The 21,105-nt window shown below is 41.4% G+C and overlaps 9 protein-coding genes across 12 annotated transcripts; 4 read left to right on the top strand and 5 right to left on the bottom strand.

Annotated features, from left to right (window-relative positions):
- Positions 1-159: 159 nt before the first annotated feature.
- LOC111596955 (serine protease 1-like) lies at positions 160-948 on the bottom strand. Its single transcript, XM_023311411.2, has one exon. The coding sequence runs from the start codon at positions 945-947 to the stop codon at positions 171-173; it is 777 nt and encodes a 258-aa protein (XP_023167179.2). The 5' UTR covers position 948; the 3' UTR covers positions 160-170.
- Positions 949-2,176: 1,228 nt separating this feature from the next.
- On the top strand, positions 2,177-3,047 carry LOC115483714 (serine protease 1-like). The gene has a single exon (XM_030225791.1). It carries the CDS (start codon positions 2,191-2,193, stop codon positions 2,968-2,970), a length of 780 nt encoding a protein of 259 aa, XP_030081651.1. The 5' UTR covers positions 2,177-2,190; the 3' UTR covers positions 2,971-3,047.
- Positions 3,048-3,874: 827 nt separating this feature from the next.
- On the bottom strand, positions 3,875-5,821 carry LOC111596954 (serine protease 1-like). Of its 2 annotated transcripts, XM_030225790.1 has the most exons (2): positions 5,505-5,821; positions 3,875-4,357 (listed from the first exon to the last, which is right to left on the bottom strand). In XM_030225790.1, exons 1-2 carry the CDS (start codon positions 5,819-5,821, stop codon positions 3,886-3,888), a joined length of 789 nt encoding a protein of 262 aa, XP_030081650.1. In that variant the 3' UTR covers positions 3,875-3,885. The 2 variants fall into 2 exon arrangements, with proteins under 2 accessions (XP_030081650.1, XP_023167178.2); XM_023311410.2 differs by lacking the exon at positions 3,875-4,357 and having other exon boundaries at positions 5,027-5,821.
- Positions 5,822-8,717: 2,896 nt separating this feature from the next.
- Positions 8,718-9,927, top strand: LOC111596952 (serine protease 1-like). Its single transcript, XM_023311409.2, has one exon. The coding sequence runs from the start codon at positions 8,872-8,874 to the stop codon at positions 9,679-9,681; it is 810 nt and encodes a 269-aa protein (XP_023167177.2). The 5' UTR covers positions 8,718-8,871; the 3' UTR covers positions 9,682-9,927.
- A 312-nt stretch (positions 9,928-10,239) lies between these two features.
- On the bottom strand, positions 10,240-11,110 carry LOC111596951 (serine protease 1-like). The gene has a single exon (XM_023311408.2). The coding sequence runs from the start codon at positions 11,101-11,103 to the stop codon at positions 10,276-10,278; it is 828 nt and encodes a 275-aa protein (XP_023167176.2). The 5' UTR covers positions 11,104-11,110; the 3' UTR covers positions 10,240-10,275.
- Positions 11,111-11,747: 637 nt separating this feature from the next.
- LOC111596950 (protein tantalus) lies at positions 11,748-13,343 on the top strand. 2 transcript variants are annotated; one of them, XM_023311406.2, is made up of 3 exons: positions 11,748-11,875; positions 11,931-12,019; positions 12,089-13,343. In XM_023311406.2, the coding sequence occupies exons 1-3, from the start codon at positions 11,801-11,803 to the stop codon at positions 12,849-12,851; spliced, it is 927 nt and encodes a 308-aa protein (XP_023167174.1). In that variant the 5' UTR covers positions 11,748-11,800; the 3' UTR covers positions 12,852-13,343. The 2 variants fall into 2 exon arrangements, with proteins under 2 accessions (XP_023167174.1, XP_023167175.1); XM_023311407.2 differs by having other exon boundaries at positions 11,749-12,019; positions 12,089-13,341.
- An 815-nt stretch (positions 13,344-14,158) lies between these two features.
- Positions 14,159-17,241, top strand: LOC111596935 (chymotrypsin BI). Of its 2 annotated transcripts, none has more exons than XM_023311385.2 (3): positions 14,159-14,629; positions 16,334-16,509; positions 16,567-17,241. In XM_023311385.2, exons 2-3 carry the CDS (start codon positions 16,407-16,409, stop codon positions 17,181-17,183), a joined length of 720 nt encoding a protein of 239 aa, XP_023167153.1. In that variant the 5' UTR covers positions 14,159-14,629; positions 16,334-16,406; the 3' UTR covers positions 17,184-17,241. The 2 variants fall into 2 exon arrangements, with proteins under 2 accessions (XP_023167153.1, XP_023167152.1); XM_023311384.2 differs by lacking the exon at positions 14,159-14,629 and adding an exon at positions 14,924-16,256.
- On the bottom strand, positions 17,216-18,164 carry LOC111596937 (brachyurin-like). Its single transcript, XM_023311388.2, has 2 exons — positions 17,606-18,164; positions 17,216-17,544 (listed from the first exon to the last, which is right to left on the bottom strand). The coding sequence occupies exons 1-2, from the start codon at positions 18,162-18,164 to the stop codon at positions 17,216-17,218; spliced, it is 888 nt and encodes a 295-aa protein (XP_023167156.2).
- A 598-nt stretch (positions 18,165-18,762) lies between these two features.
- Positions 18,763-20,001, bottom strand: LOC111596936 (brachyurin). Its single transcript, XM_023311387.2, has 2 exons — positions 19,409-20,001; positions 18,763-19,349 (listed from the first exon to the last, which is right to left on the bottom strand). Exons 1-2 carry the CDS (start codon positions 19,965-19,967, stop codon positions 19,036-19,038), a joined length of 873 nt encoding a protein of 290 aa, XP_023167155.1. The 5' UTR covers positions 19,968-20,001; the 3' UTR covers positions 18,763-19,035.
- Positions 20,002-21,105: the final 1,104 nt, after the last annotated feature.

Raw genomic sequence — 21,105 nt, 5'->3', positions numbered from 1 at the left:
CCCGAAATCCAATTCTCTACAAATTATAATATACTATTTTCAATGTGGAGGGGTATACAACTGCAACTGTGACATTTCTCAAAATTTCACTATTATACACTAACTAATTGTGAATGAAAGAACTGTCAAATAATATTCAATCAACTTTATTTACTATCCCATGAATCATACTAATAGTAAGCAATTCCAGTGTGGTCACGGATCCAGTCCAAGTGATAGGTGACACGTTGGAAGCCAGCTGGAGCGCCAGATGTACACGAACTAGTGCCAAAGTTGGTAACACCGACCAACTTGTTGCCGTCATGTGTGACTAATGGGCCGCCAGAGTCACCACCGCAGGTGGACTTGCCATCAGGAGTACGGACACAGAGAATGTTGTCGGTAACAGTGCCAGAACCATATGTTCTCTGGCACTCGGAGTTGTGTATGATCTGCAGATCGACGCATTGGAGCCAGTCGGGCAATGGGCTACCATCATAGGTACCACCCCAGCCGCAGGCGACAGCCCAGCGTTCGTTAAAGTCATTGTAGCGATCATTGTAGCTGGGTAGCTCAACCTTGTTAACCATATGCCAGAAGTCCACATGGGGAATGCGGATCAATGCAATATCAGCGTTGTGGTGGTTGATGATGTCGTTACGGCTGACCCAGTGGGTGAACTGAGCGTTTGTGCGCCAGGTGGCACCGAAGTAAACAGTGACGTCACTGCCAGTGCAGTGCTCGGCAGTCAGGACCCAAGTGTTGCCTATGATGGAACCACCGCACCACCAGCCGCCGCTGAAGCCAAGACCAACAGTGTAGGGTGCTTTGCCTTCGTAGGCTGGATAGCCGTTTGTAATACGGCCAGAGATATCCTTCATGTTGACTGCCTTCTCCGTACCACCAGACAAGGCAGCGCCCGAAGCGGAGGCGACAGCTAAAGCGAGAATAGTAAGAAATACCTTCATATTGGAGATACGAACTGAGTATCAATAAGCTCCGCAGGTGTTTTTATACAAATTGTTGGGCACTCACATTGTGTTTGATTGAATGAATCGTAAATTGTATACAGCATAATATACAAGAAGATAAGGAGACATAATTTATACATCGTTAATACATGCGGACAGGCGGATAAACTGATAGGCGGAAATACGGAACACTGACGGATAGAGCTAGATCCACTCAGGCCGTTGTCCTGATCAATAACATAAATACTTTCTGAGTCTGTCACGTCTCCTATACTTTAACAGAATTGATTTCCCATTATCAGGATTTTCGTTGGAAATTTGTATAGTTTTTACCGATTTTCCACGCCCTCGAAATTGACATATATATACACCCAAAGTGGTGTAGATGATGTAGACATAGATGTATAATCTATATTTTTTGTTTTGCGAATTGTATTGTATTGTATGATCCCAGTTTTCACGCCCCTTGTAAGCGTGACCGTTTAATGTTTCATCAATCTGTAGATAATCTTAATTTAATTTGGGGGTTATAACTCTCAAACTAAGAATATGCAGTTTTCCCGATCCCCCACGCTTATGTTTTAAATTTAAAATTGTGATTTCCGATTTGCCACACCCCTAGTGGACGTATCAGGAAAATAATAACACTTTCTCAGACGATGATAGATTGCACTATTTTAGCATATGATCTACATATTTTATTGGAGTAATTGGCCCTATTTTCAACTGAACTTAAATTTAAAGAATTTGACTGACAAGGCTGAATCGACACAGCTTGTGCCTGAATATGGGATCTGCCACGCCTCCATCTGCCTGTTTCATTTCCTGAGATCCCATTTTAAATGGGATCAGGGTATAAAAAGATTATGACTTGTCTGTGTTATGAAAGACTGGTTAGTATAGAAAATACTTATCGAAAAGTAGAATTAGTAAGACGTAGACGCTTTTGAAATATCTAGAAAAAATAAAAGTGACGGGAAGAAACGCATTAAATAATCATAAACAACACCATATGGTATTTATAGGCAAAAAGCTGTGATAAGAATCAATATATAAATTTGAGAACGTATTTAAATAGTTGTCTAAATAGCAAATATATGTTAACGTTTTTATTGAATTGAAGGAATATTTATGAGCCCTTAACCAGTGAGATAAGGCTCAGCGCAATCGCGCTTCTATCAACACACCACAAGTATAAAAGCCGTTCAAAACTCAAGCAACGACAAGTTGTATATTCAGCATGAAAGTGTTTCTAACTATTCTAGCTTTGGCTGTAGCCTCTGCCTCGGCATTCGAGGAAGTCGTCCATCCCAAGGACGTTGCCAAGGTCAACAAGATCGAAGGACGCATTACCAATGGCTATCCAGCCTACGAGGGTAAAGCCCCTTACACTGTTGGTCTTGGCTTCAGCGGCGGCTGGTGGTGCGGTGGTTCCATCATAGGCAACACTTGGGTCCTGACTGCCGAGCACTGCACTGGCAGTGACGTCACTGTTTACTTCGGTGCCACCTGGCGCACAAACGCTCAGTTCACCCACTGGGTCAGCCGCAACGACATCATCAACCACCACAACGCTGATATTGCATTGATCCGCATTCCCCATGTGGACTTCTGGCATATGGTTAACAAGGTTGAGCTACCCAGCTACAATGATCGCTACAATGACTTTAACGAACACTGGGCTGTCGCCTGCGGCTGGGGTGGTACCTATGATGGTAGCCCATTGCCCGACTGGCTCCAATGCGTCGATCTGCAGATCATACACAACTCTGAGTGCCAGCAAACATATGGCTCTGGCACCGTTTCCGACAACATTCTTTGTGTCCGTACTCCTGATGGCAAATCCACATGCGGTGGTGACTCTGGCGGCCCATTGGTCACACATGACGGCAACAAGCTGGTCGGTGTTACCAACTTCGTCGCTGCTGCCGGTTGTCAATCTGGACTTCCATCAGGCTTCCAGCGTGTTACCTATCACTTGGACTGGATCCGTGACCACACTGGCATTGCTTATTATTAAACTATGCCTTCTCTTTCGACTTAAAAAAAGCAAATTAAAAAAAATATATATATGGAAATATGTCTACATTTTTTAAATATTATCCTTTTTTATGGTACATTTAAACAAGTAAGAAGGCTCTAGTCGGGGTGCCCGACTAGGAGATACCCCGATCCCAGTCCCATCTGCGTTTTTTAATATTTTCCGTATTTCCGTATTAAAAAAAAAAACAAAACAAATATAAATAATCGTCATTACGAGACCAGGATTCGAACCCAGATTGTTTCCATAAAATATACATAAAACTAAATAAAAAATTTGGAAGCTCTAGCTCTGAAGACGTACGAGATAAAATTTATTAACTGCATTTCGATCATGTTTTTATTTGATAAAAATTAAATGGGAATAGTTATCGAATATATGAAAGAAACTTGATATGTGCGGACAGTCGGACGGACAGACAGACAGACAGACAGGGCTCAATCGACTCGGCTTGTCATCCTGATCAAGAATATATATGATTTATGGGGTCTGCCTCGCCTCTGTATAAAAAACACTAGCCAAGTGTCCACATAAGTACAAAGGAAAATACCTTAAATAAATTAATCTTAATTCTGTTCATCGTCATCACTCATTCAGTCCATGATTAGTCTAACAATCATTCTGTAATATAATTATATTTTTGTCCCCCAAAATCAAACGAACTTCTTTTTCATATACTAAGGCGCGTGTGCGTTATTGTGGGTATTGCATGTAGACGAGCACTCCCGAAATCCAATTCTCTACAAATTATAATATACTATTTTCAATGTGGAGGGGTATACAACTGCAACTGTGACATTTCTCAAAATTTCACTATTATACACTAACTAATTGTGAATGAAAGAACTGTCAAATAATATTCAATCAACTTTATTTACTATCCCATGAATCATACTAATAGTAAGCAATTCCAGTGTGGTCACGGATCCAGTCCAAGTGATAGGTGACACGTTGGAAGCCAGCTGGAGCGCCAGATGTACACGAACTAGTGCCAAAGTTGGTAACACCGACCAACTTGTTGCCGTCATGTGTGACTAATGGGCCGCCAGAGTCACCACCGCAGGTGGACTTGCCATCAGGAGTACGGACACAGAGAATGTTGTCGGTAACAGTGCCAGAACCATATGTTCTCTGGCACTCGGAGTTGTGTATGATCTGCAGATCGACGCATTGGAGCCAGTCGGGCAATGGGCTACCATCATAGGTACCACCCCAGCCGCAGGCGACAGCCCAGCGTTCGTTAAAGTCATTGTAGCGATCATTGTAGCTGGGTAGCTCAACCTTGTTAACCATATGCCAGAAGTCCACATGGGGAATGCGGATCAATGCAATATCAGCGTTGTGGTGGTTGATGATGTCGTTACGGCTGACCCAGTGGGTGAACTGAGCGTTTGTGCGCCAGGTGGCACCGAAGTAAACAGTGACGTCACTGCCAGTGCAGTGCTCGGCAGTCAGGACCCAAGTGTTGCCTATGATGGAACCACCGCACCACCAGCCGCCGCTGAAGCCAAGACCAACAGTGTAGGGTGCTTTGCCTTCGTAGGCTGGATAGCCGTTTGTAATACGGCCAGAGATATCCTTCATGTTGACTGCCTTCTCCGTACCACCAGACAAGGCAGCGCCCGAAGCGGAGGCGACAGCTAAAGCGAGAATAGTAAGAAATACCTTCATATTGGAGATACGAACTGAGTATCAATAAGCTCCGCAGGTGTTTTTATACAAATTGTTGGGCACTCACATTGTGTTTGATTGAATGAATCGTAAATTGTATACAGCATAATATACAAGAAGATAAGGAGTCCCTAGTCATACAAAAGCAGTTGATAAATGTGTGGTAACTGTCTACTCATAAAATCAAAAATTTACAAAGAACTTATTTTATGAGCTTTAAATATTATACTAAATATAAGAATGTATAAACTAAGAAAATCGGTATGAAAATTTGATACAGAACGAGTTAGCTTATCCTAATTACAAAGTCAATGCATATACAAGATGCTGAATATTTTTAATTGTTTCAAAAATGTTGTATGCATTAATAGTACGCAACGCCAGAGTTGTCGCGGATCCAGTCCAATTGGTGGGTAACACGAGTGAAGCCAGATGGCAGACCACCTGTGCAGCTACTGGCAGCACCAAAGGATGTAACGCCCACCAAACGGCCACCGTCGTGGAGCACCAATGGGCCGCCAGAGTCACCGCTGCAGGTAGACTTTCCATCGGGTGTGGCGACGCACAGAATGCCATCGGGTAGGGAGCCATAGGTCTGTGAGCACTGGTTGTTGCTGATGATCTGCAGATCGACGCACTGGAGCCAATCGGGTTGAGAGCCCCCATCGGACGTAATGCCCCAGCCGCAGGCAACAGCCCACCAGCCATCGTACATGTTGTAGCGATCATTAAAGCTGGGCAGCTCCACCTTGTTGACCATTGACCAGAAATCGACATGAGGAGTGTGGATCAGAGCGATGTCATTACCGTTGTTGTGGGGCCAGTTGTGGTTCTGTCTGAACTCTCCACTGCCGACGGTGTGGGTGAACTGGGCGTTGGTGCGCCAGGTGGCACCATAGTAGATGGTCACAGAGCTGGCACCGTTGGTGCAGTGAGCAGCTGTCAGCACCCAGTCGTGAGCAATGATGGAACCACCGCACCACCAGCCATTGAAGCTCAAACCCACGGCATAGGGAGCCTTGCCCTCGTATGCGGGGTAACCATTAGTGATGCGACCCTGGATCTTAGCTGACCTGGGAAGATCCTTGGGATGGACCTGCTCCTCTACTTTCGCGCTAACGCCAGCGATAATCAAAGTGAGTACAATGAAAACCTTCATGTTAACTCAAAAACTCATACTATTTAAAAAAAGTTAGCTCGCTTTTATACTATGCTAAACACTTAAGACTTTGATAAACCAATTAAGAAATTTATTTTTAAGTGATAATGGAATATATATAAATATATTCATTTAAAAAAATCACTACACTATCGATTTCACATCCGTTAGAATTTGTTAATCAATATTTTGAAGAAGCTCTCAACACCTTTCCTATTGACTGATTAAGTTATGGCCTTTGAACTCTTTTACTTGCAGGCAAGACTGGATAAGTGGACTGAAAGTTACAGGATATGAGGTTTTGGCAATAAGTTCATAATCAAATAGTTCGGTAAAAATGTGTCGAAAAAATGATACTTTTTTGTATACAAATTATGCAATATTGTAATCCAATATTGATAAAACTTTAAAGAGAAAAAGTTGTCAAACGACTGCAACTTGTACCAATTATTATTATTAGATGATAATTAAAGTATTTCTCTTACTTAATGATATTTCGATGTACTTTATGGTACGCCGATAAATATTCAAATTTTATCAACATATCAATCAAAGTTATACGAAAGTTAAGTTATACGAAATACAGCAGGAAATGCTGAATATAAAGTCAAACACAAAAAATCTAGAAGTCAACAGAAGTGGATTCATTCGTATTATAATTCATAATTTTAGAGTGGCACTTATTCGAGATATTAACCTGATGCTTAACTCAAGAACAATGTTTTTATTGGATACAACTATGAGGGCCTCTCAGTATGACATTTCGATGTACTTTATGTTAAGCTGATAAATATTCAAATTCTATCAACATATCAATCTAAGTTATACGAATAAATGAAATACAACAGGAAATGCTGAATATAAATTAAACACGAAAGAAGTGAACAGAAGTGGATCTATTCGCAATGACTACATTTCATCGATAAGATACGGCTTGATTTGCATCTGTTGTTCCTGCTTACACAGCCTAAACCTAAATACACGGCTGACGTGTACCTGGCTTGGAGGCAGTTTAGGCTACTCACTTAGAAGTTCTGTTACAAGTTAAGAAAAATGGTTACGGAAAAAAGGAAACTGGAACGAAAATATTTGCATTTGAGAATAGCAAGAATTTAAGACTTTGATATATAGAGTTAAGACTAGAGTAAACATGCAAGAATTAATTTGTTTTTTAAGTAAATTCAGCTTTGATAGCTCAACTAAAATCTCTAAGAAGTAAACCTGCTTAGCTTAGCTGTTTAGCTTAGCTGCTTAGATTCTTATCTTCCACTTCTTTGCCTCTATCTTTCCACTTTAAAGTTCAATTCACTTGAGTTTATTATCTAATCTCAATTGACGGAAATTGTATTTAAATCAGACTGTCAATATTTTAGCTGGGTGGGAGGCATTCCCGATAGGATTTACCATCATCGAGATTGAGACACATGACTCTGTTCATTCAAAAAATTTTTGGGTTCAATTTATAGTAAGCGACTCCTGATATGTAATCTCTACGCCTGAGTCTAGACCTCGAAACGATTGCATCTACCAACTAGCAAATGTGACATGCCTGCTAATTTCTTCGATTTATTAATTTAATCGTTGACAACGCAAGACCATCTGATAAAAAAGAAGTCTGAGTGTTTAGGCTGGCGCTGAGAAAGTCTGCAGTAACTAAATTGTCAAATTTTTGAAATCTTTAGACGAACGGATATTGCTAAAAACTAATACACCCTTTTAACTTTGGCGAAGTATGTTTCTTACTGTATCATTTGATCACGAATCAGTGACGTGATTGCTAGATATCAACAAAAGTGGATCTACTCGTATTGTAATCATTTACAATTTTAGAGTAGCATGTGGCAACTGTTCAAATTATTCGAACTCGTACTTTAATATATTTGCACAGATAATAAAATTGTAAAAACCCATCTGGCTGTCTATATATTTAATCGAAAATAACTACTTTATTTGAATTAATTATGCCAAAAGTTTAGTATCTATCTGCCTACAATTCAATTGAAATTTTGATTCTATTAATAAAAATCGAAGAATTTTGCACACAGTTGAATGAGGCTCATGCGTAAAGAAACGCTATTTGCCGCGTTGCTACGTTTTCTTCGATAACTTCCTATTACTTAACGGATTACGATACAACTGTGTATGTGATGTATGTGTAAAATTTCAAGTCTCCAGGTCTTATAACCAGATGCCCTGGCAGAGCTAGATCAACTCAGCTCGACTTCCTGACTAATATAAATACATGGAGACTGTCACGCCTACTTCTGATTATTTATATATCAACTTATCAAGCCAAACAATGATTAGACTTGAATGATATTTATGAACGATAATATAAACAAGTAAGAAAGCTCGACTAGAAGATACCCTGATCTTAGTCCTATCTGCGTTTTTTAATATTTTCCATTATTTGCATCTAATTTAAAAAAACAAGAAGTAAAAACGCGCATTAACCCTGTCAACGCCGCCTCTTCATACCTAAAAAAAAAACAGAAAACCGTCCTGCCTCCGCTTTGCATTGAACCCAGAACTTCTCGACAGCTACGACAGCAGCAGAAGGCTTAAATCTCAACTAAAGCAGCAGTGTCTATCTGCAACTGCTGAACGGACAGACGAACAAGGTTCAATCGACTCGTCCTGATCAAGAACATATATGCTTTATGGGGTCTGTCACGCCTACTTTTGGCAGTTACAAACATTTTAACAAAACAATTATACTCTGATTTCCCATTTTAAAAAAATGTAAAAATGAATTTGAAACCTCCAATTAAAGGCAATTCTCGCTTTAACTACAGCGTATATTAAGCAAGTTGGAACGAAATAAATTTCCACAATCTAGAATAATTCAATATGTATATTGTTATTTATATATTAAAGAGTCCGTGTATGTAGAGAGCTTTACTTATCAGTTCCAGACAAGGATTAGGTCCGAATAAAATTTATGAGCCTCGATTGGAATAACAAGACTTTAAACAGCCTTCGATAAGACTTCGTCTAATGTGTATAAAAGCATTCGGAATCTTTGCTAAGGCCAGAGTAAACATTGGAGAATGAAGTTGTTCGTATTCTTGATATTTGCTGTAGCAGCAGCCAACGCCGTGCCCACCGGGGTGAAGAAACCATTGCGGGTGATGGACATGCCCAAGCAGGGCAGCATCGAAGGACGTATTACCAATGGCTATCCCGCATTTGAGGGTAAGGTACCCTATATTGTTGGCCTGAGCTTCAACGGTGGCTGGTGGTGCGGTGGTTCAATCATTGGCAACACCTGGGTCCTGACTGCAGGCCACTGCATCAAAGATGGCTCTGGCGTGACCATCTACTATGGTGCCAGCTTCCGGCATGAGGCTCAGTTCACTCACTGGGTCAGCGGCAACGACCAGATCCGTCATCCCCACTACAATGATCAGCTAAACAATGACATTGCCCTTATCCGTACACCCCATGTCGATTTCTGGAGCTTGGTCAACAAAGTGGAACTGCCCAGCTACAATGATCGCTACAACAACTACAATGGCTGGTGGGCTGTGGCCTCTGGCTGGGGACATACTTCCAACGAGAGCGGCATGCACAACTATCTGAACTGCGTGGATGTCCAGATCATCAGCAACGATGAGTGCCGCAACGTTTATGGCGGTGGCTATGTGATCGACAACACCATCTGTATTAACACCTCTGGTGGCAAGTCCACCTGCAGCGGAGACTCCGGAGGGCCACTGGTTACGCACGACGGCAACCGAATTGTGGGTATCACATCTTTCGGTCATTGGGAGGGCTGCACAGCCGGCCAGCCCGCTGGCTTCACTCGTGTCACTGGCTACCTGGACTGGATTCGGGACAACACTGGCATATCCTACTAAATGGAATACTTTCATATAATAAATACTCAACGTTTAAAGAAGACCCAATGGTAGCGATAGTTGGGAAGTTTACTGTTATTGACTTAATTATAAACATTTTGAAATTTTCACTCAGTGTAGCACCACAAGGTGCTAGCACTGATGTATTGATCAGTTAAAGTCATAAGGAGTAAGAAGTTTGCTCGCTTATTTGTACGTCTGCACGTGTTGGTATAATATAATCCCACTTAAGAGTTCAATTTTCCTGAGTCTAGTATCTAATCTCAATTGACGGAAATTGCTTTTTAATCCGACTATCAATATTTTGATCTACATATTCGCGATATGCCATAACACCATCGAAATTCGGCATTCGCAATAGGATATACCCCCACTGAAATGTTGACTATTGCTCACATCGAGCATGTGGCTCAACTCATTCATAAAAATAGTGAGTGAGTGACTCCCGATAATCAATCTGTATGTCCGTCTAGACTCAAATTTCCGATTTAGACCAGGTGAACTGCCGCACCTCACAATTCTTATCTTGTTTCCCCAGTGAGTAACTAAACGACCACGTTGCTTTCATGCTATTTTTATTTTCTATTTATCAATTTAATAGTAGGCAACGCCAGAGTTGTCACGGATCCAGTCCAATTGTTGGGTGACACGAGTGAAGCCAGATGGCAGACCAGCAGTGCAGCCATTACCCGCAACCCAGGAAGTAACGCCCACCAAACGGCCACCGTCGTGGAGCACCAATGGGCCGCCAGAGTCACCGCTGCAGGTAGACTTGCCGCCGGGTGTGGCGACGCACAGAATGCCATCGGGTTGGTGACCATAAGTCTGGGAGCACTGGTTGTTGCTAATGATCTGCAGATCGACGCACTGGAGCCAGTCGGGTTGGGAGCCCCCATCGGACGTAATGCCCCAGCCGCAGGCAACAGCCCACCAGCCATCGTACATGTTGTAGCGATCATTAAAGCTGGGCAGCTCCACCTTGTTGACCATTGACCAGAAATCGACATGAGGAGTGTGGATCAGAGCGATGTCATTACCGTTGTTGTGGGGCCAGTTGTGGTTCTGTCTGAACTCTCCACTGCCGACGGTGTGGGTGAACTGGGCGTTGGTGCGCCAGGTGGCACCATAGTAGATGGTCACAGAACTGGCACCGTTGGTGCAGTGAGCAGCTGTCAGCACCCAGTCGTGAGCAATGATGGAACCACCGCACCACCAGCCATTGAAGCTCAAGCCAACGGTATAGGGTGCCTTGCCCTCGTATGCGGGGTAACCATTGGTGATGCGACCCTCAATCTTGGCAGACCTGGGCAGATCCTTGGGATGGACCTGTTCCACTGCTTCCGTGCAGACGGCAGCGATAGCCAAAGCGAGTACAATGAAAGCCTTCATGTTCAACACACGATTGATGCATTGCAACCGCATGGGAGCGTATTTTATATGATTTTGGTATCATATCTATTGTACTTCAACAGGTATCAGGTACTTATTAAAATTGACTATATATTTTAATTTATTTTCACGTTCAAGAACAAATATAGATAACAAGATTTCTGAATTGCCATCGCATTGAGCGCTTATCAAGCTTCGCAAGTCTATAACACATTTTTGCCTTTCTGCAAGATCTTATTCTATTACCTATATTCAAATAACATACAATGGTCTCAGTTTATTACTTTGCAAAGTTATATAAAATCAAGAAGTATCGTGCGTCTTTTATTGTATTCAGTAATACTTACATAATTCAATGCTCGTGCTGCTTAATATTAAATTCATTTTCAATCTATTTCATAAATGGTATTTTAGCAACGTATATTATTCAAAAATTTCCGGTCATAATAAGACGCCATCTATTGGTGATCCGCGTAAGTTGTATATTGAGACACTTTTAAATTAATCGATATTCATCGATAAGCATGCGTAAAATAAATAAGTCATGTTAATAGCAGTGAAACACTGCTGCAAACAAGCTACGCCCGCAGCAAAAAATATATTTGAACAAAATATCCTCAAAAAACAATAAAATAAAATTTGTTGAATTGCAAACATAAGTAAAATATCTCAAATACAATTGCATTTTGCAAATAACATTAAATTAAATGTAAATCACCTATTCGTTGTTATGTTAAATAATACTGCTTCTAACATTGCTTCATTTTCCACTTCCTCTTCTACGTCAAGAGACAGAAAAGAAAAAGTAAATAACAAAACAAAGCGATAAAAAAAATAAAATAAATTTTGAAATTTAACAGCATGTTATAGATTTAATAATGGAAAATATTGTGCACAAATTTGCAACGATTAGTTTTCAGCCACAAGAGGTTGTCTTAACAGAGAATCGGTAAGTCTACCAAAGAGAAAGAGGCAAAAGCAGAGCCAAACCTAATGAGACCAAAATATGCTTCTTTAGCTCTGCGCCAACATCCAAGTTTACTTGGAATCAAAAACCAATGGCGCCCACAAATGCAACCGATGATATGCTGGACTCGGAAAGCCCTGCCACCGACCAATCAGATGAGGTGGATTCACAGCTAAGTCGCTGCGAGGACAACGATGAAAGCGATAGCTACAGCAGCAGTTATCGCAATGGTCGTCGCGGCGGTGTTTCCCGACGACGAATGCCAGCTCGCGTCTCCAAAGACAACTTTAATCGTGTGTGCAGCACCATTATGCGTACAGAAGTTAAGAAGAAACGTAGGGAGCTGCACACTAATGAACAGATGCTGCGAAGCATTGAGAAAATCTACACGAACAAGCGCATGAAGAAATTTACGCCTACTAGTCTAGAAACGATATTCGAAGAGCCCAGCGATGAAAATGCAGCCGATGTGGAGGACGATAGCGAGGAGTGCGCCATCACCAGTCAAGTGCGCGTTGTTAAATTTGGTTCTCGCAAGCTGCGACGGGCCATCTCTTTCAACGATGGCCTCACCAAAAACAAGAATCTGATCAAGAAACGTCGCTTGAAGGTGAAAAAAACGTTTGGCAAGCGTTTCGCACTTAAAAAGATCTCAATGACCGAATTCCACGATCGGCTCAACAAAAGTTTGGATAGCGCCATGTTTGATTCTGCGGACGATGTACCAACTAGCAGCAGCATGGAAATCAGATCTACAGTCAGTTCATTCATGGATGACATGCATCTGGCGAGACATACGCCGGCATTTGAATAAATAGGAGAAGCAGTTGTTAGGTTAGTCGCTGAGAAGAAGCTTCGTTGACCGCATGACGAGGAGAATTGAGCAGGCAACAATTACAATAACAAGTGATAAGTATATTAAGAGATTGGACAAAGATGACAGATGGAGTAGATGTTTCCTCCTGATTACCAAAATTCAAGTAGATAGCAGACGCAGTAAATGATATCTCCTTCTCGCCAGCAGTCGAGTATATAAAGTAGATGGCTGCTCGATGCCAGAATTCGAGCCAGCTAGACGGGAGCAAGCAAGGCGGAGGAGAATTCTTGTAAACTAATCGAAAAGAAGCTGGTCAAGATAGAAGACTTACCCAATCAATTGCAATCTTTCTTGACTATGTGTCCAATTGCAATCATCGGACTTCTTATTGCCTGGTCAATTGTACTGATTATCAATTTAGATAAGATAAACATAAGATTTTTATTTAATTTGTAGATGTTACGTTCATTGTTTATGTATAGTTTACTTAAATTTAAGCTTGACTACAGTTCGAAATCCTTTCAATGAATTGTAAATTTTAAATGTATTACTAGTTTTGTTAAAATTTTTTGTTGTTCAACAAGGAACTACATGTACATTGTTTAACTGAGTTTTTCACTGCCGCAAAGACAACAAATAAACAAAAATTAATTTAATTTAAACGGTCATAAAGTGTAAAGAAAAAAAGTTGTAATCATCATTATCCAAATGATAAATAGTTCGATCGCGGTGCTAAATTAAATAACGGCAAATGCATTAGCAAGTGCAATAAAATGAATTATTATTCAGAATACATATGTACATTCATACACATATACATATATATATATATGACATGCAAGAGCGGTAATCATAATTCCGATTATGCATTAAATATCGACGCACGAAATTCAAAACGAAGTGTAAGAAACAAATCAATAAAAGCAAATAAAACTTTCATACAACACTTCGAATAGACAATGCTCTTTGTATTAAAGAGACTAGAATAATGCTATATAATAATCATTTTTAATTAATAATAAATAATGAATAGTGCAAAAATCAATAATAATGTAACTAATATTCGTCTACAAACCAAAAGTTATACAGAAAAATAGATTTACTCATTTACTTATTTCAGCCAGTCAGAAAATGTCTTGTTATAAGCTTATGACAGTGTACCGAAAGAGTATATAGTAAGTAAAGAGTACAGTAAGCTAGCGTTAGCCGCAACAAAAAAAGGTCTGCCAAAACGAGTGGTGAAAAAGATTTGCATAATCGACGCCGCTACTTTAATTTATGTTGTTGTTGGTGGAGGTGTTGGTAGTGCTACTATTGTTATAGTTGCTCTAGTGCAGCCGCCGCTGATTGTATTTTGTTGTTGCTAGCCTCATTACATTTGAACATATCACCAATCGCGAGACGATTTGATTTATTTGCTTCGCTAGGCAGGCAAAGTGAGCCGCATTTCCTAAATCGACAAAAACAATAATGCCAACCAACAAACCAAGAAATACTTTCAACACCAAATTAAAGTTATTTCAACGAATTAATTTAATTATAAATATATGCAGCAACTTAGCAGTCAAGATTTCCTGCTGTCGAAAATTCTTCAGCTTTGTATATTCGCATGCAAACAACTGCAAACAATGCTGTTAATTTGCCTATAACTCCGTTGTGCCCTGGCAATAACCTTGGCTTAAGTAAAGAAGAAAAAAGCAAAATAACAGATTTGAAGACACAGTGGGCAGCACATACCGTAAAATCTACAAGTTATAAGTGTGATTACATTGCAGGTAAGCGAACAAAATACAGCCCACCGTGTGGACCAAAATATACATGTAATCGGTGCTTATGTGGTATGCAGAGGGTAGACATCGGGGCATAGCAGAGCCAAACAATGCGAAAGACAAATGTATCGTATAATGTTTTTTGTTTCATTTACCATTTGCCGTCAACAAAAACAACTGCACACGGCATATTTCTGAATGAAAGCATTTGCCGCATGCTGCGCATTGCACAGCCTACACACACACACGTGCACACACATACACATACACATAAGCATACACACACACACACACACACGTGATGTAATAGCGCCAAAGCAAGTAGAGGATAAGTAACTAGAGTTACAGCTATATATACTTTTCAAACCGTTAATGGTAATAACAACAACACAACGGACAGAAAAAAGTGGGCAGCAGGCAGATATTGCCGTCGACGATGTTTGCCCAGATTTTGCTTGCGCACGCACAACATGACAAACTAAAGCAGAAGTCGGCGCCAAATGGCGAATGACAAATGTCAAAAGAAATACAACAAAACATAATAAAAGCGCAAGCGTAACACACAGGTCGCAACACAGAAAGAGAAAGAAGGCTTGTGCTAGAGAGATAGGTGCAGTGACCAAGAGAGTGCAAGTGGGGGCAAAAGAGTGCAAAGAGAGCGCAAATGCAAAAATAGTATATTGAAATGAATGCAATTGACGACGACGCCGCTGTTGCCGTTTCTGCTGCGGTCGACGTCGAAATTAATGCAGCAAAGTAGACGAAATAATTAAAGTAAGCCCGCAATGAAATTGTGGAAAAGAAAAGAGTTTATAAAAATGCTTGCAAAATGCGCGCGCCACCACAGTTGTAAGCGAGACGCTGACCGACAACAAGAGTCGAAGACTGAGGAAAGTATCACGGCAGCAAACATTTACTCGCCCCCCCCCCCCCCCCCGTAACGGCTTTTCAAAAACCAAACGGGAAACAATTTCAAACGCAGTTAAAAGAGGAAACAGACTGTTTGTGCATGTATCTTTATGCATGTGTGCATGTGTGCAGCTTAATTAAGTTCAAATTAAATATTAAATGCGTGCGCCAGCAGTGAGCAGCAAGAAAAAGCAACGCAAATGGTTTTACAGTCGGCAAGTGTTTCAATTATTACGACATTGACAGCACGACGGCTGTTGCTGTTGCTGCTCACCTGGATGACCTGGTGCTGCTGCAGCCATGTGGCTGTTGCACTCGACTGGCAACAGGTGAAGCCCATGTACTTAGTATCCATGTATCCGGGCCCGTTTGGCATGCCCCTGTCGCAAAAGCCATCAACCATCTCCCTGTCCGCCGAACTGGATGCGGAAATGAGCGCTAGCAATGACGATAGCCGCATCAGCGACAGCTCAACAGCTTCTGCGGACACATCAGCGGAACCAGAGCCACTGGTGTTGAATTTGGAAACAACACCATTGCTGGATAGCATGCTGCCAGAGGGTGCAATGGCCATGGATCGCATCTTTGGCGGTGATGTGGGAAATCCACATTGTTTTCCCTATCAAGTGGGAATGCTACTGCAGCGTCCCAAGGGTCTCTATTGGTGCGGCGGCTCGCTTATTTCGGAGCAACATGTGCTAACAGCTGCACACTGTGTGGACATGTAGGCCATAGCATAATTGACAGTCAAGTTTACGTTTAACTAAGCAAATACCCTTTCTACCCTTTCTCTCTTTGCAGGGCTAAACGCGCGTTAGTTTTTCTGGGCGCAAATGAAATTAAGAATGCCAAGGAATCGGGACAGGTGCGTCTTATGGTGCCGAGCAGTAATTTTCACATATATCCCACCTGGAATCCCAAACGCTTAAAAGATGATATTGCGCTAGTGCGTCTGCCACATGCAGTCGGCTTTAATGGTAAGCTAATGCATAGTTTATCTTTGCTTCCGCAACTTATCTTTGTTGTTTTGTCAGAGCGCATCCATCCCATTCAGTTGCCCAAGCGGCATTACGAGTATCGCAGCTTCAAAAACAAATTGGGAATTGCATCTGGCTGGGGCCGTTATGCTACAGGTGTGCATGCCATTAGCAATGTACTGCGCTATGTCCAACTGCAGATAGTCGATGATCGGACATGTAAACGAAACTTTCCGTTGTCCTTTCGTGGGACAAACATCTGCACCAGTGGACGCAATGCCAAGTCGACTTGCAATGGCGATTCGGGTGGACCGCTTGTTCTACAGCGTCGCCACTCAAAGAAACGTGTCCTGGTTGGCATCACCTCATTTGGCAGTATATATGGTTGCGATCGCGGCTATCCGGCTGCCTTCACCAAGGTGGCCTCTTACCTGGACTGGATTAGCGATGAGACAGGCGTCCACTCGCACCAAGACACCACTGAGGCCATTTTCTTTGATCAGTATATCAAGAAATATTCAAAGCAGCAACACAAGCGCAATCATCACTTGGCAGATGACATACCCGACGAACTGGACATCCATCATCCACTGTCCGATGAGGATGCGTCCGAAAATAGTAGCCTACGACCACATTCCAAACCGAAATCCGAATACGACTTTTATTTCTTGTAGCTGCCAAGCGTTCAACAAAATAAATCCTTATTTTAAGCAAACCGTCCTTTATAACCATTATTAACCACTCCAGTGTTATTCTCGATCCAATCTAAATACGACGTGATCCGCGTGAACACACCTGGCCAGCCCAGCTCACAGCCAAAAACAATACCGAAGGAGGTGGCACCTATTAAGGTATTGCTGCCATCAGCCAAGACCAAAGGACCACCAGAGTCACCGTTGCAGGTGGAGATGCCGCCGGTGGTCTTGATACAGATGACGTTATTTGTCAAAATACCTCCATACCAAGGCGAGCAACCCGAATTTGTCATGATGGGCACATTAATGTACTGCAAAATATCGGTGGCACCAGTTGCACCTGCAAAAACGAGTTTCCCATTTAGTGACGTTAATGTTAACAATACAATTTGGATCCTTACTATCACTGATCTTGCCCCAGCCGGATGCAATCGCCTGCTCGCCTGCATAAAGGTTGTACGACTCCTGTTTGACGGGCAGCTTGGCGGCTTGAATGTACTCATTGAACTCGATTGGTGCTGGCAGCATAATAACGGATATATCGTTGGTTAGGTTATCTAAATCCCATTCCTCATGCACAGTCACGTATTTGGTTGCCACAAAGATGATTTGCTGACCTTCCTCCGACCTATTGGTGCGATCCCAGGCGCCCAAATAGACGTCCACACCAGTGGTCAAACTGTCCGTGCAGTGAGCCGCCGTGATCACATGCCGATTACTAATCAAAGTACCGCCACACCAAGCTGCGCCGCCTGTTATGTACAGCATGAGTCCCACCTGGTAAGGAAACTGATTTCTGCCAGCAGGTTGGCCCTTGGTTATGCGACCTGCGGGCGCATTATGGCGATGAGTCATTGGCAATTTGGGATCAATGTCTACCGCTTTGAGGGACTGCCAGTCCACGGCTGTGGTGCCGATTACGACGGATAGGAGCAGCACCAATTCGTGAGCGTTTTTCATATTTATCAACTGAACCCACACGGCCAGTGGGCCTAATCTTTTATAGCCACAGAAAAGCTAAACAATTAGCTAACCGTTCTTATAATATTGCTTATCAGGCTCGAAAGAACTGATTTACGATGATTGCGGAAATTTCTACTGATCCATAAATTCCACATTGGCTATAAAAATATAAGATAAATACAATTTATCGCTATATAAAGCAGCTGCATTTACTATAATATTCCATTACAGATAGTTTTTTAATTACTTAATAATTATCTCAATGGTTATATGTATAGTAAATATATCTGTATAGAGAAACAAATCTTAAAGTGCACACAAAATAATCAAACTCCGAATCCATTGAAAATGGTTTTGTGAAAATGTATATATATAGAAGGAGACGTGGCAAACGACATGCCGTATATACTCTTAATCAGAGCCTGTTATGCTCGCCTGTGTGAATGCATCGACCTGGAAAACCAAAAAAGCTAGAGACTTGAAATTGTATTATATACTCGTATATCCCTTACACAGTATGACTTTATTTGCAACAAATGTGGTTCAAATACCAGAGACTAGTTCTTTGGAAATTAAAAACATCTGAGTAGCATTATTATGGTCTGAAAATTTATTAGGAAAATCCATCTGGAAGAAAAGATATTCTACAATTAGGTTACTTAAGTATAGCTCATACGCAAATCTGCGCAATCTGCAGAGCTCAAGCTTCAGGGTATCTGCAAGTCAATCAGTACCGACTAAAGTACTCTTACTTGTTTTTAATGTTACTTTTTTTCCCTTTTTTATCTCCGATAGCTGACTTAAATTAAAATCGTTTTCTTTGGATTATTAGACGTATAATGACTTTATTCAAAGCCTAAATCGGTATTTAGTTGCCCTTGTTAACCACACCCGAGTTAGCTTCGATCCAGTCCAGGTAGGAGGTAATGCGTGTGAAGACGCCTGGCCAGCCAACCTCGCAACCAAGAGCAATGCCAAAGGAAGTGGCACCAATCAAGGTGTTGCTACCATCAGCCAAGACCAAAGGACCGCCGGAGTCGCCGTTGCAGGTGGAGGTGCCGCCAGTAGTCTTGATGCAAATGTTCGTTGCGCTCACGGCACCAACAAACCAAGGTGAACAGCCCGAGTTGTTCATGATGGGCACCGTAATATACTGCAGGATGTCGGTGACAGCGGTTGCCTCTACAAAAAGTATAACTTAATTAGTAGAGTACTCGAAAGTAATCCTATGTAGAACTTACGATCTGTAGTCTTGCCCCAGCCGGAGGCGACAGCCTGTTCGCCAGCATATGTGCTGTACTGGCCACTCTTGACGGGCAGCTTGGCTGGCTGAATGTATTCGTTGAACTCGATTTCCACGGGCAGCTTGATGATGGAAATATCATTGGTAATTGTATCTGATTGCCAGTTCTCATGAACAATCACGTATTTGGTCTCTACGAAGATTATCTGCTGTCCCACCTCCTTGCTGTTGGTACGATCCCAAGCACCCAGGTAGACATCCACACCGGTGGTTAGCGAATCTGTACAGTGAGCAGCGGTAATAATATGGCGATTGCTGATCACAGTGCCTCCGCACCACGCAGCGCCACCATTAACGTAGAGCAGGAGACCCGCCTGGTAGGGGAACTGATTGCGTGCAGCATTCTGACCCTTTGTGATGCGTCCAGCTGGTGAATCGTGACGACGAGTCATGGGCACATTGGGCTCAATGTCCAATGACTTCACGGATTTCCAGTCCACTTCATTGGCGCTGACAACGGCAGCCAAAAGCAGAATCAAAGCACATGTGAAATTCATGTTAAAAAGAACTGAAGAAACTTGGCCAAGTGGACAGTCTTTTATAGCCATAATACGAGTTGACTGCATCATATATCTTGAGCAATCGCATATTTCTAATCTTTGATTTACAATGGAATACTGATTGTGGCTATTTCTAGTTATGATGAGTTGATAATTGGCGCGTGTAGTATAATAAACCAATAATTGGGAATTTCCTTGAAAGGAGCTTTGTCTGTCCTTTGTTTCTGTTGAAACCGTAGCATTTTGTTTGGGTCAAGAGCAAATGAACTGAACAATTTTTTAATAGAATTTTTATTTTTCTTTTCATTAGATCAAATAAGTTGAGCAAATAAAATAAAAATTGGTTAATGTCGCTGCACTAATTAGAGCCTTGTCCAAATTAAAGCTAAGTCTCAAACCTCAGAATGCGTTAATATTTCTGAATCGAGTGAAACAAATTAGAATAAATAATTGATAAAAAATACTTCATTTATTTCCATTCACAAATAAAATTTTCCTTAGGCTTTGTTTATAGATAACATATAATATCTAATTATTCCACCTCAAATATTCTATTAATTAACACGTCTATACAGGTAGATGGATACATTCATATATATCATTATGTACTTACTTCTTTGCACTTCAAATAAATTTGCACTGAATGAAACGGTTAAAGCAACTATTTAACTAATTTATAACTCTTATACACACATACATATACAGAATAAAATTGAAAGTAATAAAAACGAGTCAGAAAGCTCAAGTCGGTGTGCCCGACTAGTAGACACCCTAATCCCAGTTCTATGTGCGTTTTTTAATGTTTTCAATAGCTACTATAAAAAACAAATAAAAAGCGGCATTAACAAAAGCAACGTGAATCAGCTCTACCGTAATTAAAACAAGTAAGAAAGCTCTAGTCGGGGTGCCCGATTAGGAGATACCCTGATCCCAGTCCTATTTGCGTTTATAAATATTTTCCGTAGTTTGTATCGAGTATTCAAAAAAAAAAAAAAAATTAATAAATAAAAAACGACATTACGAGACCAGGATTCGAGAACCCGGATTGTTTGCGCAACGTGCACCAATTCTAACAACACCGCCACTTCATAATTTAAAAAAATAAATAAAGCAATAAAGAATAATTCATCCCCAC

This window comes from Drosophila hydei, unplaced genomic scaffold (genome assembly GCF_003285905.1).
Source record: "Drosophila hydei strain 15085-1641.00,03,60 unplaced genomic scaffold, DhydRS2 tig00008140-arrow-arrow-pilon, whole genome shotgun sequence".
Taxonomy (NCBI): Eukaryota; Metazoa; Arthropoda; class Insecta; order Diptera; family Drosophilidae; genus Drosophila; species Drosophila hydei.
This window is presented reverse-complemented; position numbering and strand designations above follow the sequence as displayed.